This window comes from Rhincodon typus, chromosome 13 (assembly GCF_021869965.1).
Source record: "Rhincodon typus isolate 14 chromosome 13, sRhiTyp1.1, whole genome shotgun sequence".
Taxonomy (NCBI): domain Eukaryota; kingdom Metazoa; phylum Chordata; class Chondrichthyes; order Orectolobiformes; family Rhincodontidae; genus Rhincodon; species Rhincodon typus.
In genome coordinates, this window is record NC_063344.1 from 16186303 (window position 1) to 16207500 (window position 21198).

At 42.0% G+C, this 21198-nt stretch overlaps 1 protein-coding gene across 1 annotated transcript; it reads left to right on the forward strand.

Annotated features, from left to right (window-relative positions):
• The first annotated feature begins 1239 nt into the window (after positions 1-1239).
• LOC109935738 (extracellular calcium-sensing receptor-like) lies at positions 1240-19385 on the forward strand. Its single transcript, XM_020534375.2, is given in 6 exon segments — positions 1240-1524; positions 2419-3252; positions 4062-4289; positions 10056-10179; positions 10265-11168; positions 19067-19385. Coding segments are annotated over 6 exon segments (2676 nt in total). The 5' UTR covers positions 1240-1257.
• The last annotated feature ends 1813 nt before the right edge of the window (positions 19386-21198 follow it).

Consider the following 21198-nt stretch of genomic DNA (forward strand, 5'->3'; position numbering starts at 1 on the left):
CTGGTCTACCGAGTTCATGCAGAACGATGTGTTGGTTTATATATCAGAAAAGTGATTGACCGGGTGGTTTATTTTTCTCGTGGAAAAGTAAGTTGAGGGTGACCTCAAGAGGTCTTAAATGCCATGAAACGCTTTGAAAGAGCGGATAGAGACAGAATGTCCCATTTTATGTGGAAGAACATCACTAAAGGCCAACAAGTCATCAACATTGACGCTATAGATATTCGCTTTCTGGTCAGGAGCAAAGCAGTGGCATACTCTGTTGGAAGCATTTAAAACTACACCTTCAATTTAATTCTTTGGTTCGGCCTTGGAACTTCCTCTTAGAGCGCTCAGTAATATTCGAAGGAATTTGCAAGGGCCAGTAGCGGGACGCAGAGGTCATGGAGCTGTGTTTCCTTTGAGGTCATTGGAAAAAGCCATGTTGGTAAAGATCACGCCGTGTTCCAGTCCTCTGTTGGTAGTGTTTATAGCTGTTAACGTTTTGTGTATTTTTTAAAAGTGTGTAAAGCATTTTTATGTTTCCTAAGATACTGATAGTTGTTTGCGAAATGTTTCCATAGGTTCTTACGGTTTTCCAGATGTATTGTATGCCTCTAGGTATCTGCAAGAATTCATTCATTCAACAATTTAATTGTAGCTTCTCAGACTTGTCAATCAGTGGAAAGGGCCGTGGCAAGGAGAGGAAGTCGGTTGGCGAGTGGATTGGGGATTGATAGATAAAGGGATGCTGGAAGTTTTTCATGCTGGGGACGTGGGTGTTAGTGAAGCCCGGGATTTAAACAGATCGCAGAGCGTCGGATGTAAACCGCGCTTAATGCGTGCAGAATACCAAGGTAACGAGAGGTGTGGGTCTGCAGCGGCTTTGCCAATCGCTAGCCGTGGGAACCGGTATGAGTTTGGGATGCCGGAACGATTTGACACTTCCGCTCGCGTACAGTCGTTTCAGTAGTTGGGAACAGGTCATGAAACAAGATTTATAGATCGGCAAGTAGGAGATAATCCGCCCAACTTTGTTAACTGATATGATCCGTCGGGATTGTGATGATGGTTTCCCCAGAAGGCCTTTCTGGCAAACCGCAAGTTCCAGCCTCAGTCGGTTGCAGGAATTTACGTTTCTATTGCAGTTTTGACTTGATGTGAGCGTCCCAGCGAGGTTGAGTGATCTCGGTGAATGAAAGCCGTATAATTGGATAGTGAATTAAGTATGCATGCTCACATCTACTTCGCAGTTTTGATATCTCAAGCTTTCGCCTGATGCAGACCATGATTTTTGCTATTGAAGAAATAAACGGGAGTCAAACTCTACTTCCGAATATCACCCTGGGGTATGAGATCTACGATGACTGCTCGATCTCCGCAATAGCGTCGAAAGTAGCGCTGGCTTTGGTGAATGGAGAGCAAGAACTAATTGAGTACCCTGAATGTAAAGGTTCCTCCAATGTCGCAGCCATTATTGGCTGTGATATATCCACGTCCTCCATAGCAGCCGCAAGGACAGTTGGAACGTTCGGAATTCCAATGGTAACGTGTCAAATATTTGACTGCATATTTACATCGACGTTAGAACCTTAGCGTCCCGACAATGCGGATAGATGCCATTTGAGCCATGGAGTGGGCACCGACACTCCGAACAGCATTCCATCCTATCGCAGCATTTACAATACCTACCACCAAACCTGAACATATCTGGACACGATGGGCCAATGTAGCATGACCAATCCACCTAAGCTGTACATCTTTGCACTGTAAGAGGACAGCAGAACAACCGAAGTAAACCCACGCAGACACGGGGAGGACGTGTGAACTTCACACAGTCACCTAACGGTGTCATCAGCACCGGTTCTCTACCGCCATGAGTGCTAACCACTGAGGACCGTGCCGCACCATATTTCAGCATGGTAGCTTTCTTTGTTCCTTCCGGATTTTATTGAAATCCAGTTTTGTTGTCTGCCATCGTGGTATTTAAACGCAAATCTCCACAACCTTGTGTTTTGGATTACTTATCCAATGATAGATCCACTGTGCCACCATCTCCCACATACAGTCCGTATGTTCTGAGTACAAAGATACTACGTACGGCGACACTGCCATTACTAACAAAAGGGTTATCTCAGACTCAGACAATCTTTGACGTTCCAGTAGAACATTCAACTGGTTCTTTCAGGAGGATAGTTCTCATGCAACCACATATGTTGACCATATCCAAATTTCAGCTTGCCATTTGTGTTATTTTAAACTTTGTAAATGATTTATTTTGTTCCATTACTTCTAATTATAGGCGTTTATATTTAACTTCACTTACTGAAATTCATAAATACAATTCGGTCATACTGATGATCTTGAAGCGAGACATCCTGAAAATGATTCCAAAAACAATGAATGCATATTTTGATATATTTACTCTTTTCTCTGCAGGTCAGTTACTTCTCAACTTGCTCCTGTCTCAGCGATAAGCACGAATATCCGACTTTCTTTAGAACAAGACCAAGTGACAAATATCAGTCCAAACGCCTTGCTGAACTCGTGAAAACATTTGGCTGGAATTGGATTGGGACAGTTAGAAGCAACACAGATTATGGGAATTTTGGCATGAGAACATTTATCGAAGAGGCCCAAAAATTTGGGGTTTGCATTGCGTATTCTGAATCGTTTTACAGAACCGATCCCGCCAAGAAAATAAGCAAAGCAGTGCAGGTGATGAGAAAGGCGACGACAAAGGTTGTGATTGGATTCCTGCAAAGCGGAGATATGCGAGTTTTAATTAAGGAGATATTGCGCCAAAATGTAACGGGTATACAATGGATTGGAAGCGAAGGGTGGCTTACAGAAGATGTATTGTCACCTGAAGAAAGAGCAAGGGTTCTAATTGGGGTCATCGGTCTAACAACCCGGAGGACAGAAATAGACGGCCTCAGAGATTATCTTCTTAAAATTCGTCCTTCTAGTTTTCCTGACAGCGTTTTTGTGAAGAAGTTTTGGGAAACTGTATTCTCGTGCTCTTTAACTATGGACGACTCGACAAAGACTGGAAGTTCTGCAGTCCAAATGCGGCCATGTACAGGAAATGAACGTTTAAATGGGTTAGAAAATGCCTACCTTCCAGCGATAACGGACGGAAGTTCCTACCATGTGTACAAAGCGGTCTATGCTGTCGCTCATGCACTTCACGATATGCTGTCCTGTGAAGAAGGCAATGGCCCCTTCATGCATAAAACATACGCCCAGATTTCCGGCTTTGAACCCTGGCAGGTAGGAAAATATTTCCTTTTGTTTCAGGTAGATCCCATTGACGCCAACAACCTTTGAAGTCCTTTTGCCACCTTTTTCAAGTGACCCTATTCATAAGCAATCTTATTTAGTAGAATTCAATATTTCTCTAGAAAATGAGAGAGAAGCTGTCCAAATGGACAAGTGTGTATCAAAATAAAAATTGATTGTAAGAAGTATTCGAAATTCACTCACACAGAAAGGTGGATATCACACCTAAATATATTATTGTGAGCACCTCCAAAGCCTCAAGCCATTCAGCAGTTTCGTATACACAGAAAAGTGTTTACGAAGTTTAGTCATTGTTGCGTTGTAGAAAGCAGAAAATCTAAATTGAAGCCAAGGGCGTGCTAATAATAACAATGTGCTAAATGCTCAGAGCATCAATGTTAATTTTTGTTGTCGGATAGGCATTGGCGAGCTTTACCTTTTCACAGTATTACCGGGCCATAGTTCCAGTGGAACGTTCAATTTAAAACGTCACTCCGAAAATTCAGCACTCTCTTTGAGCTATTCTACCTGTCAGTCAAATCTCTGTTGTGGGACTGGACTCTACGTATTCTCAATCAGAGTCATTCGGGCTAAAATTGAGAGTTGAATGTCGGACAGATGATCAGAAATTTACAAAAATGGAAGATGATGATCTCCAAACGTTATTTGTTCCTCTCCTGATGTTAAATTATAGTACCATTCTCTTCTAAATTATCGATGTTCATTTGCTTAAGTGAATTTTAATTTAAGTGTCAAAATCACAGGGAACGGTTTACATGCCTGGCATTGTTCTGCTTTAGCTGCTGCACTACCTACACTCTGTAAATTTCAGTGCTCACACTGGAGAAATCGTGTATTTTGACGAAAATGGTGATCCAGTCCCAACGTATGACTTAGTAAATTTACAAGTGAATTTGGACGGTTCACTTGAATTTGTAAACATTGGATATTACGAAGGTTCAGCGCCGGAGGGACAAGAACTTGTCCTGAATATCGGAAATATCGTGTGGAGCTCCACTGGAAAGCAGGTATTTTCCTTGCGATTGGCACTGAGTAACCATGGTTAAAAAAAGTGACATTTATACTTCAAAAGAAGCGCAATTGTTTTTGTGAACCCTTCAACCCTTGGCATCACTGGCAAGGTCGTTATTTATTTTCATTCCTTAGGGTGCTGGTTCTACACATCACCAAGTAATTTTCGAGGGCATGTCCCATTTTCAGTGTCCCCTTTAACCCTTAAAGCTGAAGACTTTGTATGTCGTTTTTATTGCAAGTATTTCTGTACGGTTCAACAGGTGGGAATGCCGTTTTCATTTGTCATTTCAAAACGCTATTTTTATTGCGAAGTAGCCGAACTGAGAATTTACGTTAGTTTTTGAATTCTTCCTGCTTTTAATTCTTCTTGAAATTACTACAGTTTTGTATGCCTTATTTACGTGTATCTGGAAAGTTCTAGAACCAAGAAGATGGATCTCTGGATTCAACATCTTGGCTCTGTTTTCTTTTCGGAGATGCTGCCGGACGGGATGAGTTTCTCCAGCAAATTCTAATTTTGTTTGTTGAAGACGATGGTCAAGCTTGTTTTCTTTCAGTGCGGTCAACCGGTAGAGGAATTTGAGATTATGAAAGGTCTTGATAGAATAAACGTAAGGAACGAACTTACTCTTCACTCATAAATGTTATGAATTTACCCAGAGTGTACTTACATGCAACCTCAAAAATGCCCTTGAATGGAATGATATGGACGGATTCACCGGAAAGATACGGAACTCCCAGGAGAAACAAAAAAAAAACATTTTACTCCTGGTGGTGAATATAGAGTGCTGGATTAAGTATTGTTGGAGTATTATACGAGGGAAGGAGCAGTGTGTGGCTGTGCTGCGTATTCTGTGTCATTTATAGAACATAGATCATTGAACTGTACAGCATAGCAACGAACACTTCGGTCCACGATGTTGTGCTGAACATAACTACAAATGGCACTAATCCCTACTGCCAGCCCTTGGCCGATACTCTTCCCTATATTCATATGGTTATTTAAAATGTCTTTAAATGTCTTTATCTGCCTCAACCATCACCCCAGCGGTGCGGCCCAGGCTCCTACCACTCTCTGTGTAAAAAAAAACATGCCCCTCACGTCTCCTTTGTACTCTTCCCCTTAAAAATATGCTCTCTAGTATTAGGGAATTCTGGGAAAAAGCTTCTGACCATCAACCCTACCTATGCATCTCATAATTTTATTGACCTCTACCAAGCTTCCCTCAGCATTTGCCAGTCAAGAGAGAACAATCCGAGTTTTTTTTAGCCTCTCCTTACAACTCGTGCCCTCTAATCCAGGCCACATGCTGGTAATCCTCCTCTGCATCCTTTTCAAAGCCTCGACATCTTTCCTGTAATGCGGTGATCGGAATTGAATGCAATACTCTGAGTGTGACCTAACCAAAGTCTTATAAAGCTGCAACATGACACCCTGATTCTTGCACTCAATTCCCTGACCAAAAAAGGCAAGCATGCCATACATCTTCTTTATCACCCTATCTGTTTTCTTGGCCACTTTCAGGGAGCTTTGGATTTGAATCCCAAGATTCTTCTGCATACCAACGCTGTTCAGAGTCCTGCCATTAACTATACACTTTTCCATGACAATTCAGCTCCCAAAGTGCAATATCTCACACTTACCCTGATTTAACTCCATCTGCCATTTCCCCAGCCATATCTGCAACTGACCTATATCCTGCTGTGTCCTTTGACAACATTCTCACTATCGAAAACTCCACCAATCTTTGTCTCATGTGCAAAATTACTAACCCACCCATCCACGTTTTTATTTAAGTCATTTATATATATCACAAATAGCAGAGGTCCCAGAGCAGATCCTTGTGGAACACCACTAGTCAGGGATTTCCAGCTTGAAAGACACCCTCCCACCACTACCCTCCGTCTTCTGCGGGCAAGCCAATTCTGAATTCATGTGGCCAAGCCATCGTGGAACCTATGCATCTTAATCTTCTGGATGAGCCTATCATGAGGGACCTGTTGAAAGCTTCACTAAAATCCATGTAGGTAATTTCCAAAGCTCTATCCTCATTGATCACCTTTGTCAATTCCTCGAAATATATAGTCAGGTTAGTAAGACATGAACTGTTCTGCACAAAGCCATGCTGACCGTCCCTAATTAGGCCATGTTTTCCAATTTTGCATAAATCCTACCCCGAAGAATCCTCTCCAAACCCTTCCAACCACCGATGTGAGATTCACAGGTCTACAGTTTCCTGGATTATCCTCATTTCCTTTCTTGAACAGAAGAATAACATTAGCTAATTGCCAGTCCTCTGGAAACTCTCCAGTGGCTAGCAAGAATACAAAGATATTGGTCGAGGCCCGAGCAAACTCCTCTCTTGGCTCTGTCAGCAACCTGGGGTAGATACCATTGGGCCCCGGGGACTTATTCACCTTGGCGCTCATCAAGATATTCAACACCATTTCTTTCTTGATCTTAAAATGCCCCAGCATATTAGCATTCTCCACACAAATCTCCCCATCCTCAGTATCCTTTTCCTGGGTGAATACCGATGCAAAGTACTCATTTAGGATCTCACTTACATTCTCTACCTCCAGGCCCAAGCTCTCTCCCTTATCCCTGAGTTGTCCTATCTTCTCCCTAGCTATCCTGCAAATATTGTCACATGAATGCAAGTTTGCGTTGTTACGTCTTGTTGGCAACACTCGTATGCAGATAGAAGATGACAGCTTTTGGTGGGATTACACCAGCTGTAGTCAGAATTTGTTCAGGGAACCGTGCAAAGCATTTGAAGCTAAGAAATGACAATTACCCTTGTCAGTTTGAGAGAAAAAAACGGACCTGCTTCTAATGTATAAGGGAGTTTTATCGATAGGTCTCAACCTCATATTTTCGGGACTTCTCCTACCTCATTTTTCTGAAACCTGTTCGACAAATTAGCATTATGTTTTAATTAATGCAATGTGTTCACTGCTACGAATTCCTCACTTCCTGCTTTCGACGCAAACTTTCAACTAGACGTTGTTTTTCATTGACCACAGCTTCGAGATTGATGTGTACACTGGAGGGGAATCACTGGTGGTAATGCATTTATCTCGGGGTCACTTCTTTCTCATATTTCTCGTCGGTTTCCAAAAAAGCATTTTAAGAACATTCATAATGTCAAATGCGCAATATATTAATACAGTGTTGATTAAAATTATGTTCCATATATCTCGTCATACACTCATTTTAGGGGAGGCGATGGTCTCGTGGGATTATCGCTGGACTGTAATCCAGACACCAGATAATGTTTTGGGGACCTGGGTTCGAATCCCGCCGTAGAAAATGGTGGGATTTGAATTCAATAAATATCTGGAATTAACAATCTAAAGATGACTATGAATCCATTGTCGATTATCGGAAAAATCCATCTGGTTCTCTAATGTCCTTTCGGGAACGAAACTGCCATCTTTACCGGGTCTAGTCTACATGTGGCTCCAGGCCCACTGCAACGTGGTTGACACTTAACTGCCCTCTGGGCAATTAGGGATGGGCAATAAATGCTGCCTAGCCAGCGACGCCCTCACACCGTGAACAAATAAAGTAAAAATATAAAATAAAGATTTTAACAGCCCCAGCAACATTGATGATATTTTGTCCAATGTTACTCATTTAAAAGCAATCGTGAAAAGATGCATATTGCATTGCACATAACTTCATTATTTTCAACAAGCTATCTGTTAATTAATACAGCAGGTATCTTTGTAGCATAGTTATGTTTTAAATGATTCGTTTGAGTCGTTGACAAAAAAGGCATGTATTCCTAATTACTGTTGGAAAAAAAAACGTTTGCGAACGTTCTTTTGAAAACACCACAATCACCTGCTGGTAGTCCATTTCCAGAATTGTTGGCCGCAAGCTGAAAGACAGCGATTCAATGTGAATGAAATAAGAGCAATCAAATGTCCAAACAAAGCTGCGCATTACTTGGAATCAATCGCTTATTTCTACGCTTTCTTTTGGCAAATGATCAGTGCCTGGCACTTGCCTGATATATGCATCATTCACCAGTAATTCTTTTAAGCCTGGGTGCTATCCAGGACTGCGTGCACAATGGAGAGACTTCTTCGTTACCCAAGCAGCAGCAAATTGAACCAAACACTATTCAGTTGCAGTACATCAGTTTCAGTTTTGATCTCCAAGATGGCGGCGGAGTGGCAGTTCGTCCGTTTTACATTTTTGGCTTCATTTAGACTGTATTTTATTACTTGAATCTACTTACCTTCTGCGGAAAGATCGTGCCAGCGCGGAAGACAGTGAGAGAGCGCGGGAGAAGAAGAGACAGCGAGTCCAACGCGGGGGAGAACGAGCCCAGCGCGGGTGAGATCGAACCGAGCGCGGCGGTTATACCGGTCTCGGTACATCTGCGCTGGTGAGAGAATACAGCTCGATGTCTGTCGGCATCCGCAGCCGAGGCGAGAGCAGGCAACCCGATATCTGCGGTGGAGCTGAGCGTGGGGAGATTAAGCCCAACGCGGACGAGATCGAGTCCAGCACTGGAGAGATCGAACTGGAGAGCGAGCACAGCATGGTTTAGTACGGAAGGAGCGCAATGTTGAACTTTTAACTTTTCTCTTTATTTTTCTACTTTTAAACTAAAATAATTTTAATGTTGAACTTTTAACTATACTTCCTTATTTTTCTACTTTGTATCTCAGAATTTGTACCTAGGTAGTTTTGAACCAAAGATGGCGCCTCGAATGCCGACGTTGTACACTTTTCGCTTTACTCCTGTACTTGAGTATACATGACAATATAGTCTAGTTTTAATTCTAAAATTCTAAATTACGTGGTGTGATTGAGCGAGTGGTGTTTGACCACACTGTTGAAAATACGAAATAAAAACCGAAAGGACTACGGATGCTTTAACTCAGAGACAAAAAATGGAAATTGCTGGAAAAACTCAGCAGGTCTGGCAGCATCTGTGGAGAGAAATCAGAGTTCACATTTTGGGTCGAGTGACCCTTCCTCAGAACTCTAACCTTGTTGAGTCTATGACTTTTCTGACTATCAAGCGTGAGTGGGATGACATTTCACAGCATGGGAATTAAAATTGTCAAATTTGACGGACAGGACATACTTAACTAATATTCCAAAAAAATGTCGTGCCTGCACCGGACAGTTTGGACTTTTTCTTATATCCACTGTGCTCAGCCATTCTCGATATCGTGTGACATGGATAGCTGAGTTGATGAAGTCTGACATCTGTGATAGTCGAGATCGAGAGTCTGAGGACGCGGTGGTGGTGTTAGTTTACTGGTTAAGTCTATTGATCTAAAGAGGTTTGAAAACACTTGAGCGCATTCATGATGTGTTCTACTGTCAGCGAAATCAATTAGGTTCATGGATCTTCCACCTCGTTTCATCTGATACTTGATCACCACCAGACACGACTGGATGTGGCAAAACAAAATTAGGGACGCACAATTTCCAGTGGCAGAAGGTTGGCCTTTAATACGATAAGGCTCAGTTGCAAAATATAATACCCATAGAATTATCATAATCTACAATCCACTGCCTGAGAGGATAGAAGCAAGGCATTGAACAGTCAACATTCAAAAGACTGTTGGTTTATTATTTGAAGAGAAAAAAGCTTACAGATTACAGAGGAAGATTCGGCTACTGGGACTTATAATACACCTCTCTCAATGCCAAAATAATAACATCTCCATGTGAGTTCCGCTATGAATTCAATATATAAATAACACAAATATCCTTAATTTTGTTTTAGATTCCACGTGCTCTTTGCTCGGAGCCTTGTCCACCCGGAACAAGAAAGGTCAGCAGGAAAGGTCAGCCAATATGTTGTTTCGACTGCGCAGAGTGCGCAGATGGTGAGATAAGCAACACGACAGGTATGCACAAACATCAGACCAAAGACTCCGTTATCTCGTGGACAATAACCTTTTGCATATCAAAAAGATTATTTATTTCTTTCAGATTCCACCAATTGCGCGAGGTGTCCTTTGGAATACTGGTCGAATGAGCAAAAAGATCGTTGTCTTCCCAAAAAGATTGAATCTCTTTCCTTCCAGGAGGTTCTTGGCTATGTATTGGTGGCACTTGCTGTAGTGGGAGTGTGCCTTGCACTGGGTACCGCTGCTGTATTGTTCCAGTTTCGGGAAACGCCTATCGTTCGAGCGAACAATTCGGAGCTAAGCTTCCTCCTTCTCTTTGCTCTAACACTTTGCTTCCTGTGCTCACTTACCTTCATTGGAAAACCGACCGGATGGTCCTGCATGTTGCGGCGGACTGCGTTTGGAATTGTATTTGTTCTCTGTATTTCCTGTATTTTGGGAAAAACCGTTCTTGTCGTGATCGCTTTTAAAGCAACTCTCCCCAACAACAATTTGATGAATTGGTTTGGCCCGATGTAGCAAAGATTAGGAGTGTTCGGCCTCACATTCCTTCAAGTTTTAATTTGCACAATCTGGCTCATTGTATCACCTCCCTATCCAGTTAAAAATATGACCTATTATAGAGAAATCATAATTTTGGAATGTGACGTGGGCTCTTTAGAAGCCTTTTATTTTGTGTCCAGCTATATTGGTCTTTTATCCACAGTGTGCTTCCTGCTAGCTTTTCTTGCCCGGAAACTTCCTGATAATTTCAACGACGCGAAGTATATAACTTTCAGTATGCTGATCTTCTGTGCTGTTTGGATCACTTTTATTCCGGCTTATATAACCTCTCCTGGAAAGTACACGGTGGCTGTCGAAGCATTTGCTATTTGGGCGTCAAGGTTTGGTTTGCTTGTCTGCATTTTTGCTCCGAAATGTTATATTATCTTACTGAAACCGGAGAATAACACAAAGAAAAACTTGATGGGCAAAGGGTCTTCACTGTAATCCTAAACTTCCTCTATTTCTGCCCATAAAATATTCAGTCTGGAAATTATTGTTCTAATAATAATTTTGCTGATTAAACAATTTGCATTTCCTTTCGATATATTTGTGTTTTTGTTATAATAAATAGTAAAGCAATTTAATACGATTTTTGTGTAAAGCTCATTACTTGTGAAGACAATTTCGTCGCGTAAGTTTAAAATTATTGGCGGCTACGTGTCATGTGGTGTGCATACGAATTCTGTGCACATGCTGCCGGTTTATTAATTTGTCATTGTATCCTTTCATATTGGTTTTCGTTTTGTTGTTTGATTAGGAAAATGTCTGGTGGCTTCATCCCACTAGAAGTGACGGAAATGGCGGGAAATGTCCTCTGAATTTTCTTCTTAGTCTGCTCATTTACAATTTGTAGATGCTTAAATTCCGTATACGACGGAAACCATTATTTCTACATTAAATCAAAAGAACTTCATATTTTAGAGATCTGAGACACAAATGGAACTGAGCAGGTCTGGCAGCTTTTGTGGGAAGAAAGCAACGTTAACGTTTCGAGTCCAGTGACTCTTCAACAGAATTGTTTGTAGCTCAGAAAACACACGTTCAAGCCGAATCCGACGTGGGTGAGAGGTGAGCAAATAGGTGGAGACGGTTCCCAGGTAGACAGAGACATGAAAGTTTCAGAAAACATGGCGATAATGGATCTTAGGCCAGGACAGAGGAAAAGCTGAATTCTAGGGCGAAGCGTGAGGAAATAGGTGAGCTTTGCGGAATGTAACCCACAAAAGGTGAAACAGGCCTAGAGGTCGGCGAGAAGGGTTCACTGTGCTGAAAGCACATATTCCCCAAGTCTCCTTTGTCAGGATTATGGAGGGACCGTTCCCTCTGGACTTTGGTAATCTCCACCTCCATTCTCAAGATCTCCTCACATTCCCATGGCTCCTTCACCTGGAATTGTAGTGAGAGTAATACTTGCCCGTTTGCCTCCTCCTTCCTAACTATCCGAGGCCCGAGACATACCTGCCAGGTGAAGCAATGATTCATGTGTACTTCATTCCATGTAGCCTATTTTATTTGATGTTCATAATATGGTCTCCACGACCCTGGGGAGGACAAAGACTAAGCGACCAATCTCAGAACACTTTTGTGCAATCCATAAAAATGACCCTGAGATTTCAATTGCCTGCCACTTCACACAACACTTGTTCCCATGCCAATATTTCAATTGCAGGTCTGCTGCAATGTTCCAGTGAACCTCGGTGCAAGCTCGAAGGATGGTAAGAGAATATATGCTTTCATCACAGCCACCCATTGTCAAGTACTGGTAGATCCATTATCACATGGTATGGATCGTACTACTAACATACATTTTTACTTTTAGCACTTTTTAAAATCTCTTTTCCAGCTTTTCTACGGTCCTGACCTGCGAACAATTATCAAACTCATCTGCTCGGCGAGCATGTCGATGACATCATCCACAACTCGAGCGACAAATCTTCTCGAAAACTGTAAATCCTTCCCAATGTAGAATGGGAAAGGTCCCTCTCTGGACCTCTCAGTCTCATCCCAATAAAGTACAGCCGGTTTATACATTTTGTCTTACAGTAATTACATTAAACTTTGATATCATTGTTAACCGCATTCCCCCAATCTATTTTTCCAGTCCTGTAAACACACGATCAATTTTGGACAACTGTATGGACAGCCCGATGAACCCTTATGATCTCATGATGTTCACCACGTACATCTATCGTTTATCTCGCAATGCATACTGTTAAAGCACATTTTAAAATTGGCAGTTTTATACTCCTTTTTTTTGCCAGCTGCCCCACATTAATTGCAGATAACCTGAATACTTGCTTATTACTAAAGATTCTTCCAAACTCTGTCGTGCAGTTTTTATGCCGTACTAACCTTAGGTCAGAAGATTCAAAAATATGTTAACAGAAACACCATAGAAACCATACTTTATTTTCCTTTATTCATTCACAGGATAAGGGAGTCACTATCTAGGCAGCATGTATTGCCCACCACCAATTGCCCAGAAGGCAGTTAAGAGTCAATCACATTGCTGCGGGTCTGTAGTCACGTGTAGACCAGACCAGTTAAGGATGGTAGTTTCCCTCCCTAAAGGACATTAGCGAACCAGATGGATTTTTCCAACAATTGACAATGAAATAACGGTCATCAAGAGATTCTCAATTCCAGATATTTATTGAATTCAAATTTTACCATCTGCCATGGCGTGATTTGAATCCAGGTCCCCAGAGCATTATCTGGGTCTCTGGATTAACAGTCCATCGATAATATCAATAGGTCATCGCCTCCCAGCGATGTGCGGGTTTTTAACGTCCTCGTATAGCAACTGCTCTGTCCAGTTGCGTAAGAAACTACAGAAGGTTGTGTGCACAGCCCAAAACAGCACGGAAGCCATGAACACCGTTTGCATGGCTCATGCTGCGGAAATGCTGCCAACATCACGAAAAACCCATCCCACTCCGTTAATGCTCTCTGACAACATTTTCCGTCAGGCCGAAGATACAGAAGCTTGAACACACACACAGACACACACACACCAGCAGATTCAAGAACAGCTTCATCCCTGCCATTATTAGACTGATAAATGGACTTCTTCAAATAATGTTGTTAATGGTGATTTTAACGAGCGCATGCCCTTTGCAGTGTAACCTGTGTGCCCCTGTCCGAGTTTCTTTTTCTATTCTTTTTTCACCGATGATCTGTGTGTCCTTGTTTACTATGATCTGCCTGTACTGCTCGTAAACAAAGTTTTTTCACCGTATTTAGGTAATGTGAGAATAAATCAAATCAAATCAATCAAAGCAAAGGGGGACATCTCCTATCTCACACGGTCCTGCGAGGTTAGACGAACGGTCTCTCTGTCTTGCAGCTGAAGTAATAACCCCGCCACCCATATGCTGCAAGTGGGGTTAAAAACAAAATTTAATTCTTGGATAAACCTTTACTATCTCTACTCCAAGTGCTTCCAGTTACTAATTTTCTTTACTTAACAAGACATGTGTTCGAATTCCAACGATGAATGCGAAATTCAATCAATTTATAGCTTTACCAACTCATTAAAAGAAACTTATCTATATTCTTCAAATGATATGAGACATAACCTCATCTCTGCCCTGTGTATTATATTCTGTTTCTGTCACTCTTGCCTTGATATTTGAATGTAAGGATTTGTTCAACCAGTCTACATCTGTACTTTAACCTGAACTGTTTATGTCTCAGCAGTCCTAATGACTGTCGTTTTATAACCTCTTCCTGCCCTCTATTATACAATGCTGCTCTTTTAAAAGTTCTGTTTGCACCATTTATTGCTTTATCTTCCTTGCTAATAAAGTATGTGTCTTTTTTCTGACTACAGGTATTTACTCAAGGAATCTAGCTAACCCCTTCATAATAGTTTGTTGTTTCCATTTCTAATTTACGATTGCCTAAAACGTTTAGAGTGCTGTACGATCAGGTTTCTCCTTCTACATTTTCCCAAATACCAAATTTGTTACAACAAATTACTAAGGCTTTCAAAGATGGCACTTAATAAAATTATTATGTGTTTAGAGCTGCCTGTCACAGAAATCTGTTTAAATTCCTTTATGTTCCTTTTTACAAAAAACTTATTCTGACACTCACGATACCTTTCATTATCTTTGCCTGTTCCTCTGGATGCAGACCGTAAGTCTGACTGTGAAAATCGATAATGTGCACCTGGAAATTAATTCACTGCCACTTTATCTCAGCAAAAAGCCATGGACAGCCATTTTAGTTTAACTTTAGTCAGGGGTCACTGCAACATCCCCTTCATATCTCTTTCACCCTGGGCTCCATCTGCACTGTTCATCAATCCCCTCCCCTCCCAGTCGCCCTCTACACCACATTGCTTTCAGCACAAACACCACATTTTCATTGTTATTAACAGTTTAGAAGAAGAGTCATTAGACTCAAAACTTTAACTGTACTTTGTTCCGAAAGATGCTGCCAGGCCGGCTGAATTTCTTCACAAATTTATGTTTTTTTCCCATTATACCACTGTCACATTCCTTGTTGGTTGCCATGAAGAACCTCTGGGTATCCCGTATTTTGCTCCATTAAAAACAATAACGAAGAGACAATTTAATAAAAGTATTTAGCGATTAATAATTGATATTACTGAGGAATAATTACTGATTACTTTGATTTTTAAGATGTTGATGAGCTTATTTCTGAAGATAGTTAGTCCAATGTTATTTTTTCTCGTTGATTAAACAATTTATATTTACTTATGATGCATTTGTGTTTTTGTTGCAATAAATTTTTCAAAAGTGCTTTTGTTCTATGCTTCTTGTTATTCGTAGCCTATTTGAAGACTATTTTGCAGCCTAAGACAAAATGCATTTGTACAGACGTCTTATGTTGGTGTGGAACTGAATTCCATGCACAGGCTGCACCTCTGTTAAGTTGGCCTTCCATTCCGTTCCTATTGGTTTGACTTTTGCTACTTGGCTGGGGTAATTTTCTTCTCAGCCTGCTCATTCATGATTCGCAGAAGCACACTCTCCGCATAGATTCAAATCCATTATTCTGCAATAAAACAAAGAACTGCAGATACTGGGGATCTGAAACAAAAGCAGAAAGTGAAACAAAAATCTCAGTACGTCTGGCAGCATCAATGGGAAGAAACCAGAGTTAACGTTTTGAGTCCGATGACTCTTCATCAGAACTTTTAGTAGGTATGAAAACCTGGTATTTATGACGAAGCAGAGGCCAATGTCAAAGTTGGGGAGAGGCGAGTGAACTGGTAGAGACAGAGCCGAGACACAAAGACATATGAACGGAGCTGGTGAACAAGGACATAATGGATAACAGGCCAGAGATTTAAAAAAAACACTCAATAAGAGAAATTAAGAGCTAAGCATGAGAAAATCGGTGAGCTGTCCTGAGTACAACCCATATAATTTGTCTACAAGTAGATGAGAATGGGCGAATGTGCAAAAGCATCTCATGCCATTTCAGACTTGAAGGTATGAGACGGAGAGTGATGATAGAGGGTTGGGTTTTGGACTCGAGGCCTGTGACCAGCTGTATAGAACAAGGATCCGTGCTGGATCCGCTGCTTTGCATCACTGATACAAATTATCTGTTGTGAATACGGGAGACAAGGTTAATATGTTTGCAGATGACACCAAAATAGGTGGGGCAGCAGACATTAAAGTCAATTATGTCAAAGTACATCTGGATCTTGATCAGATGGTCCAATGGGCCGAGGAGTGTCTGAACGTGTTCAATTCAGATAAATGCAATGTGTTGCATTTTATTAAGGGAAACAACAGCAGGACTTATACAGTTTATGTTAGCGCCCTGAGGAGTGTTGCTGTAGAGAGACGTAAGGGTGCAAGTGCATAATTCCTTAAACGTTGTATCGCAGATATACTGTGTGTTGAAGAAGGCGTTTGGCATACTTGCCTGCATTGGTGAATACAAGGATCATAGGAGTTGGGACGTCATGTTAAACCTGGACATGACATTGATGAGGCCACATTTAGAATACTGCGTGAAATTCTAGTCTCCCTTCAATAGAAAGGAAATTGTTAAACTTGAGATCGTGGAACAAAGATTTATAAGGATGTTGCCGGGACTGGAGTGTTTGACCGAAAGGAAGGGGCTGCATGGGTTCAGCTCCCTTCCTTGGAGAGGCGGAGGCTGAGGGGTAACCTGAGAGACGGTGATAAAATGATGAAAAGCATAGATAGGGTGAATAGCCAAGGTCTTTTTCCGATCGTGTTTTGAAGTGGAAAACATGAGGGCATAGGTTTAAGGTGAGAGGGGAAAGATTGGAAAAGAACCTGAGGGGTAATTGTTTTTACGCAGAAGGTGGTATGTGTATGGAATGAACTGTTGACTAAATCGGATTAGTACTAGAATAACGATAACTGCGATTCAGCATTTGGGAATGCAGCTTCCATTTTCCATTTCTAATTACTTTATTTGTTGCAAAACAGCCGGATGAATTTATACAGAGACAGTAAGAACTGCCAATGCTGAAGCAGGATCCCGACACGAAACGTCAACATTCCCGCTCCTCTGATGCTGTCTGGCTTGCTGTGCTGCTACAGCTCCACACTGTGTTACATCGGATGAAGTTACACCTTAGGTTTTGAATTCTTCTTGCTTTTAATTCTTCATCGAATTTGGATTTTCTATTCGCGTTATTTATATGTACCTGGCAAGTTCTGAGCCAAGACGATGGGTCTCAGGACTCAAAATGTCTTTCTTTTGTCTTATCGGCTGCTGCCGGACCTACTGGATTTCTGCAGCAATTTCCGTTTTTGTTTGTTGTAACCAATCGTCAAGTTTGTTTTCTTCCACAGCGGTGAACCGACAGAGGATCTTGAGATTGTGAAGACTTTTGCTGGAATAAATGTAGAGGAAGTAAATGCTTTTCAGTCTTAAATCTTGTTAACTTAACCGAAGAATGTTTACATGTAAAGTAAAAAAAAAAAATGCCCATGAATGTAATAACCTAGACGGATTTAGGATGGCTGGAAAGGTACGGAAACTCCCGAAAGAGAATTAATTAATGTTTATGGTGCTGATTGCGGATATAGCGTGTTAGATTAGGTTTTCGTGGAGACAAGGAGCAGTTTGTGCCTGTGCTGTAAATTCTGTGTCATTAATGCAAACAATGTTGCATGAATGCAAGCTTGCGTTGCTATCTCTTGTTGCCAACACTCTTGCGGTTACAGGATGACTACTTTGGGTGGGACTATACCAGATATAGTCAGAGTTCATTCGGGGAAGCGCGCAAAGCCTTCAAAGCTTTTGTTTACTTTTATGGGATGGAACTGATAATTACCATTATCAGTTTGAGAGAAGAAAAGCCGAACATCCATTGAACGCAGGAGAGTTTTAGCCATAGATCTCAGCTTTACATTATCGAGACTCCTCCTATCTCACATCTTACGAAACCTGATCTAGAAATGAGTGATGCATTTTACTGAAAGCAACCAGTTTTTAGAGCGACCAATTCCTGGCCCACGTCTTCTGAAGCAATCTTCAAACTGGATGTTGTGTTTTTTAATTGACCAAAACCTTCGAGGTTGACGTGTACACTGGAAGGGAATCACTAGTTATAATGCATTTATCTGGCTGTCCCTTTTCTCTCATCTCATCTTTCTCGCCGCTTTCCTACAAGTGCAATAAGAAGATTCAGAAAGGCAAATGTGCTATTCATTAAAACAGCATTATTCAAAATTATTTGTTCCACAGATTCCCTTGAATGTATGAACCTGCCTCTGCACTCATAATGATGTTAACAGGCAGTGTAATATCATTGACATTTTGCTCAATGTTAGTAATTTAAACGCAATAATATAAAGATCGATATTTCATCACGCATAACTTCACCTCTTTCAACAAAGTATCTGGTAATTAAAATAGCACTTGCATTTGCAGCATTATTTTATTTTCGGATGGTCCGAGTGAGTCGTTGGCAAGCAAGAGATTTATTCCGAATTACTGCTGAGAAAACGTTGATGACCCTTCTTCTGCAAACACTACAATCACCTTGAGGTGGCCCGGTTCCAGTGTTTTTGGCAGGAAGTTGAAGGACGGCAAATCAATGTGAATAAAATAAGAGCAATAAATTGTCAAAACAAAGCTGTGCATTACTTGTAAATCAATTGTTTCTTTTGACAAATGATCAGTGCCTGGCACTTGCGTGATTTATACATTACTCAGCAGTAATCTTTTCAAGCCTGGATGCGATCCACTTCTTCGTGCATAAGGGCGAGACTTCTTCATTAAATGAGCAATAGAAAATTGAACCAATCTCTATTTAGTTTCAGTAAATTACGGGATATTAATGTGCGTTTTTTTTCTTCTTGCTTTAATTGAGTTACCGTCTCTGGAGAAATCGAGACATCGCGGAGGTCCTTGAGTTAGCGCGGAGGAATGAGAGAACGTGCCCAACGCGGAGGGGAGTGAGACAACGAAGGAAAGAGGCAGAAAACGAACCCAACACAGTCAACGAGCCCATCGCGGCAGCAGTAGAGGTCCCCAGGCATCTGCAACGACAGCAAGAGCAGGCCGCCCGAGGTGTCTCGGAATTTGCAGCGGTGACGAAAGCAGGCAGCCCGAGGTTTCTCAGCATCTGTGATGCCGTCAGGGGAATCAAGCCCAGCGGAGAGGAGATTGAACCCATTTCGGAAGAGTGAGCCCAACATGGCTAAGCACTTAAGGAGGACTGCAGCCTTAAATCTTTATTTAATTACTGTTCAACTTAATGCTCAGAAAGACATTAATGTTGAACTTTTAACAACATTTCCTGATTTTTTTCTAATTCGTACCTAAGATTTTGCACCTAGGTACATTTTAATCCAAGACGGCGCCTGGAATGGGGAAATTGTACACTTTTCACGGTACTCCTCTATCCCTGTAATTGAGTACACGTGACAAAAAATCTCATTCTAATTGTCATTCTAAATTTCTAAGATCTGTGGTACTGTTGAGCGAGTAGTGTTTGTAAGCACTAGTGACATTACGATTTTGCTGATTATGGATTGTGAACCGGGAATGGTATGTGGCCTGACAGAGAGTGAAATTGTTACAGAAGGCGAAAGAACTCTGGATGCTGTAAATTAGAAACACAAAAAGAAATTGCTGGAAAAGCGCGGTACGTCGGGTAGCATCTGTGGAGAGAAGTGGAGTGGAATGAAATTGTCACGTTTGACGGGCAGGACATACTGTGCAAATTTTCAAGAAATGTCCTCCCTGCATCGGGAAGTTTGGAGTTTCTGTGGTGTCCACTAAGGTCAGTCTATTCACCGAGTCATGAGGGATTGCTGGCTGAGCTGAAGTTTGACATCCAGAATGGTCGGGACCTAAAGGCTTTGGTGAGGCTGGTGGTGTTGGTTTACCAATTAGCTCTGCTGGGCTGCAGATGTTTGATAAAACTTGAGAGCATACGTCAATAACAAGGTGTACAGCTGGATGAACACAACAAGCCAGGCAGCAACAGTGGTGCAGGAAAGCTAACGTTTCGGGTCTGGATCCTTCTTCGGAAATGGGGGAGGGGATGGAGGTTCTGAAATAAATAGAGAGAGGGAGAGGCGATGATAGAAGGTGGATACAGGAGCAGATAGGTGGAAAGAAGACGGAAAGGTCAAGGAGGCGGGGATGAAGCCGGTAAAGGTGAGTGTAGGTAGGGAGTTTGGATGGGGTTTGGTCAGTGAGGAGGGAGGGGCGGGTAGGTGGGAGGGAAGAAGGACAGGTCAAGAAGGCGAGGATGAGGCTCGTAGGTAGGAAGTGGGGTGGGGGTTGGTCAGTGAGGTGGGAGGAACGAATAGGTGGGAGGCTGGGACGAGATGGGCTGGTCTTAGGATGAGGTCGGGGGTGGGGAGATTTTGAAGCTGGTGAAGTCCACTTTGAGACCATTAGGCTGCAGGGTTCCCAAGCGGAACATGAGGTGCTGTTCCTCCAGCCTTCGGGTGGCATCGTTTTTCCACTGGAGGAGGCCCAGGTTGGACACGTCGTCCAAGGAGTGGGAGTGTGGAGCGGACGAGGGAGTCACGGAGAGAGCGGTCCCTCCGGAAGGCAGATAAGGGTGGGGAGGGAAAGATATCCTTAGTACTGGGCGCATACGTGATGTGTTCCACGATCATTGAAGTTGACCTGATACTTGACCACCAACTCACCCGACTAGATGTGGCAAACGGAATATTAGGGACATACAGTTTTCAGTGACAGAAGATTGGTCATTCAGAGGACTAATGTTCCAGATGCAAAATATAATACCCAGAGAATTGTCATGATCTGAAATGCACTGCCTGAGGGTGTGGAAGGAAGGCATCGAACAGCCAACATTGAAAATATTATTGGCTTAATATTTGAAGGGGAAAACTCATAGGTAACTGTGGCAGAGTCAGGTTACAGGCCTTACAACATACCTGCCGATGACAAAATACGAACGTCTCCATATGTGTTGCGCTTTGAATCCGATATATGCATAACACAAGTATCCTTCAAAGA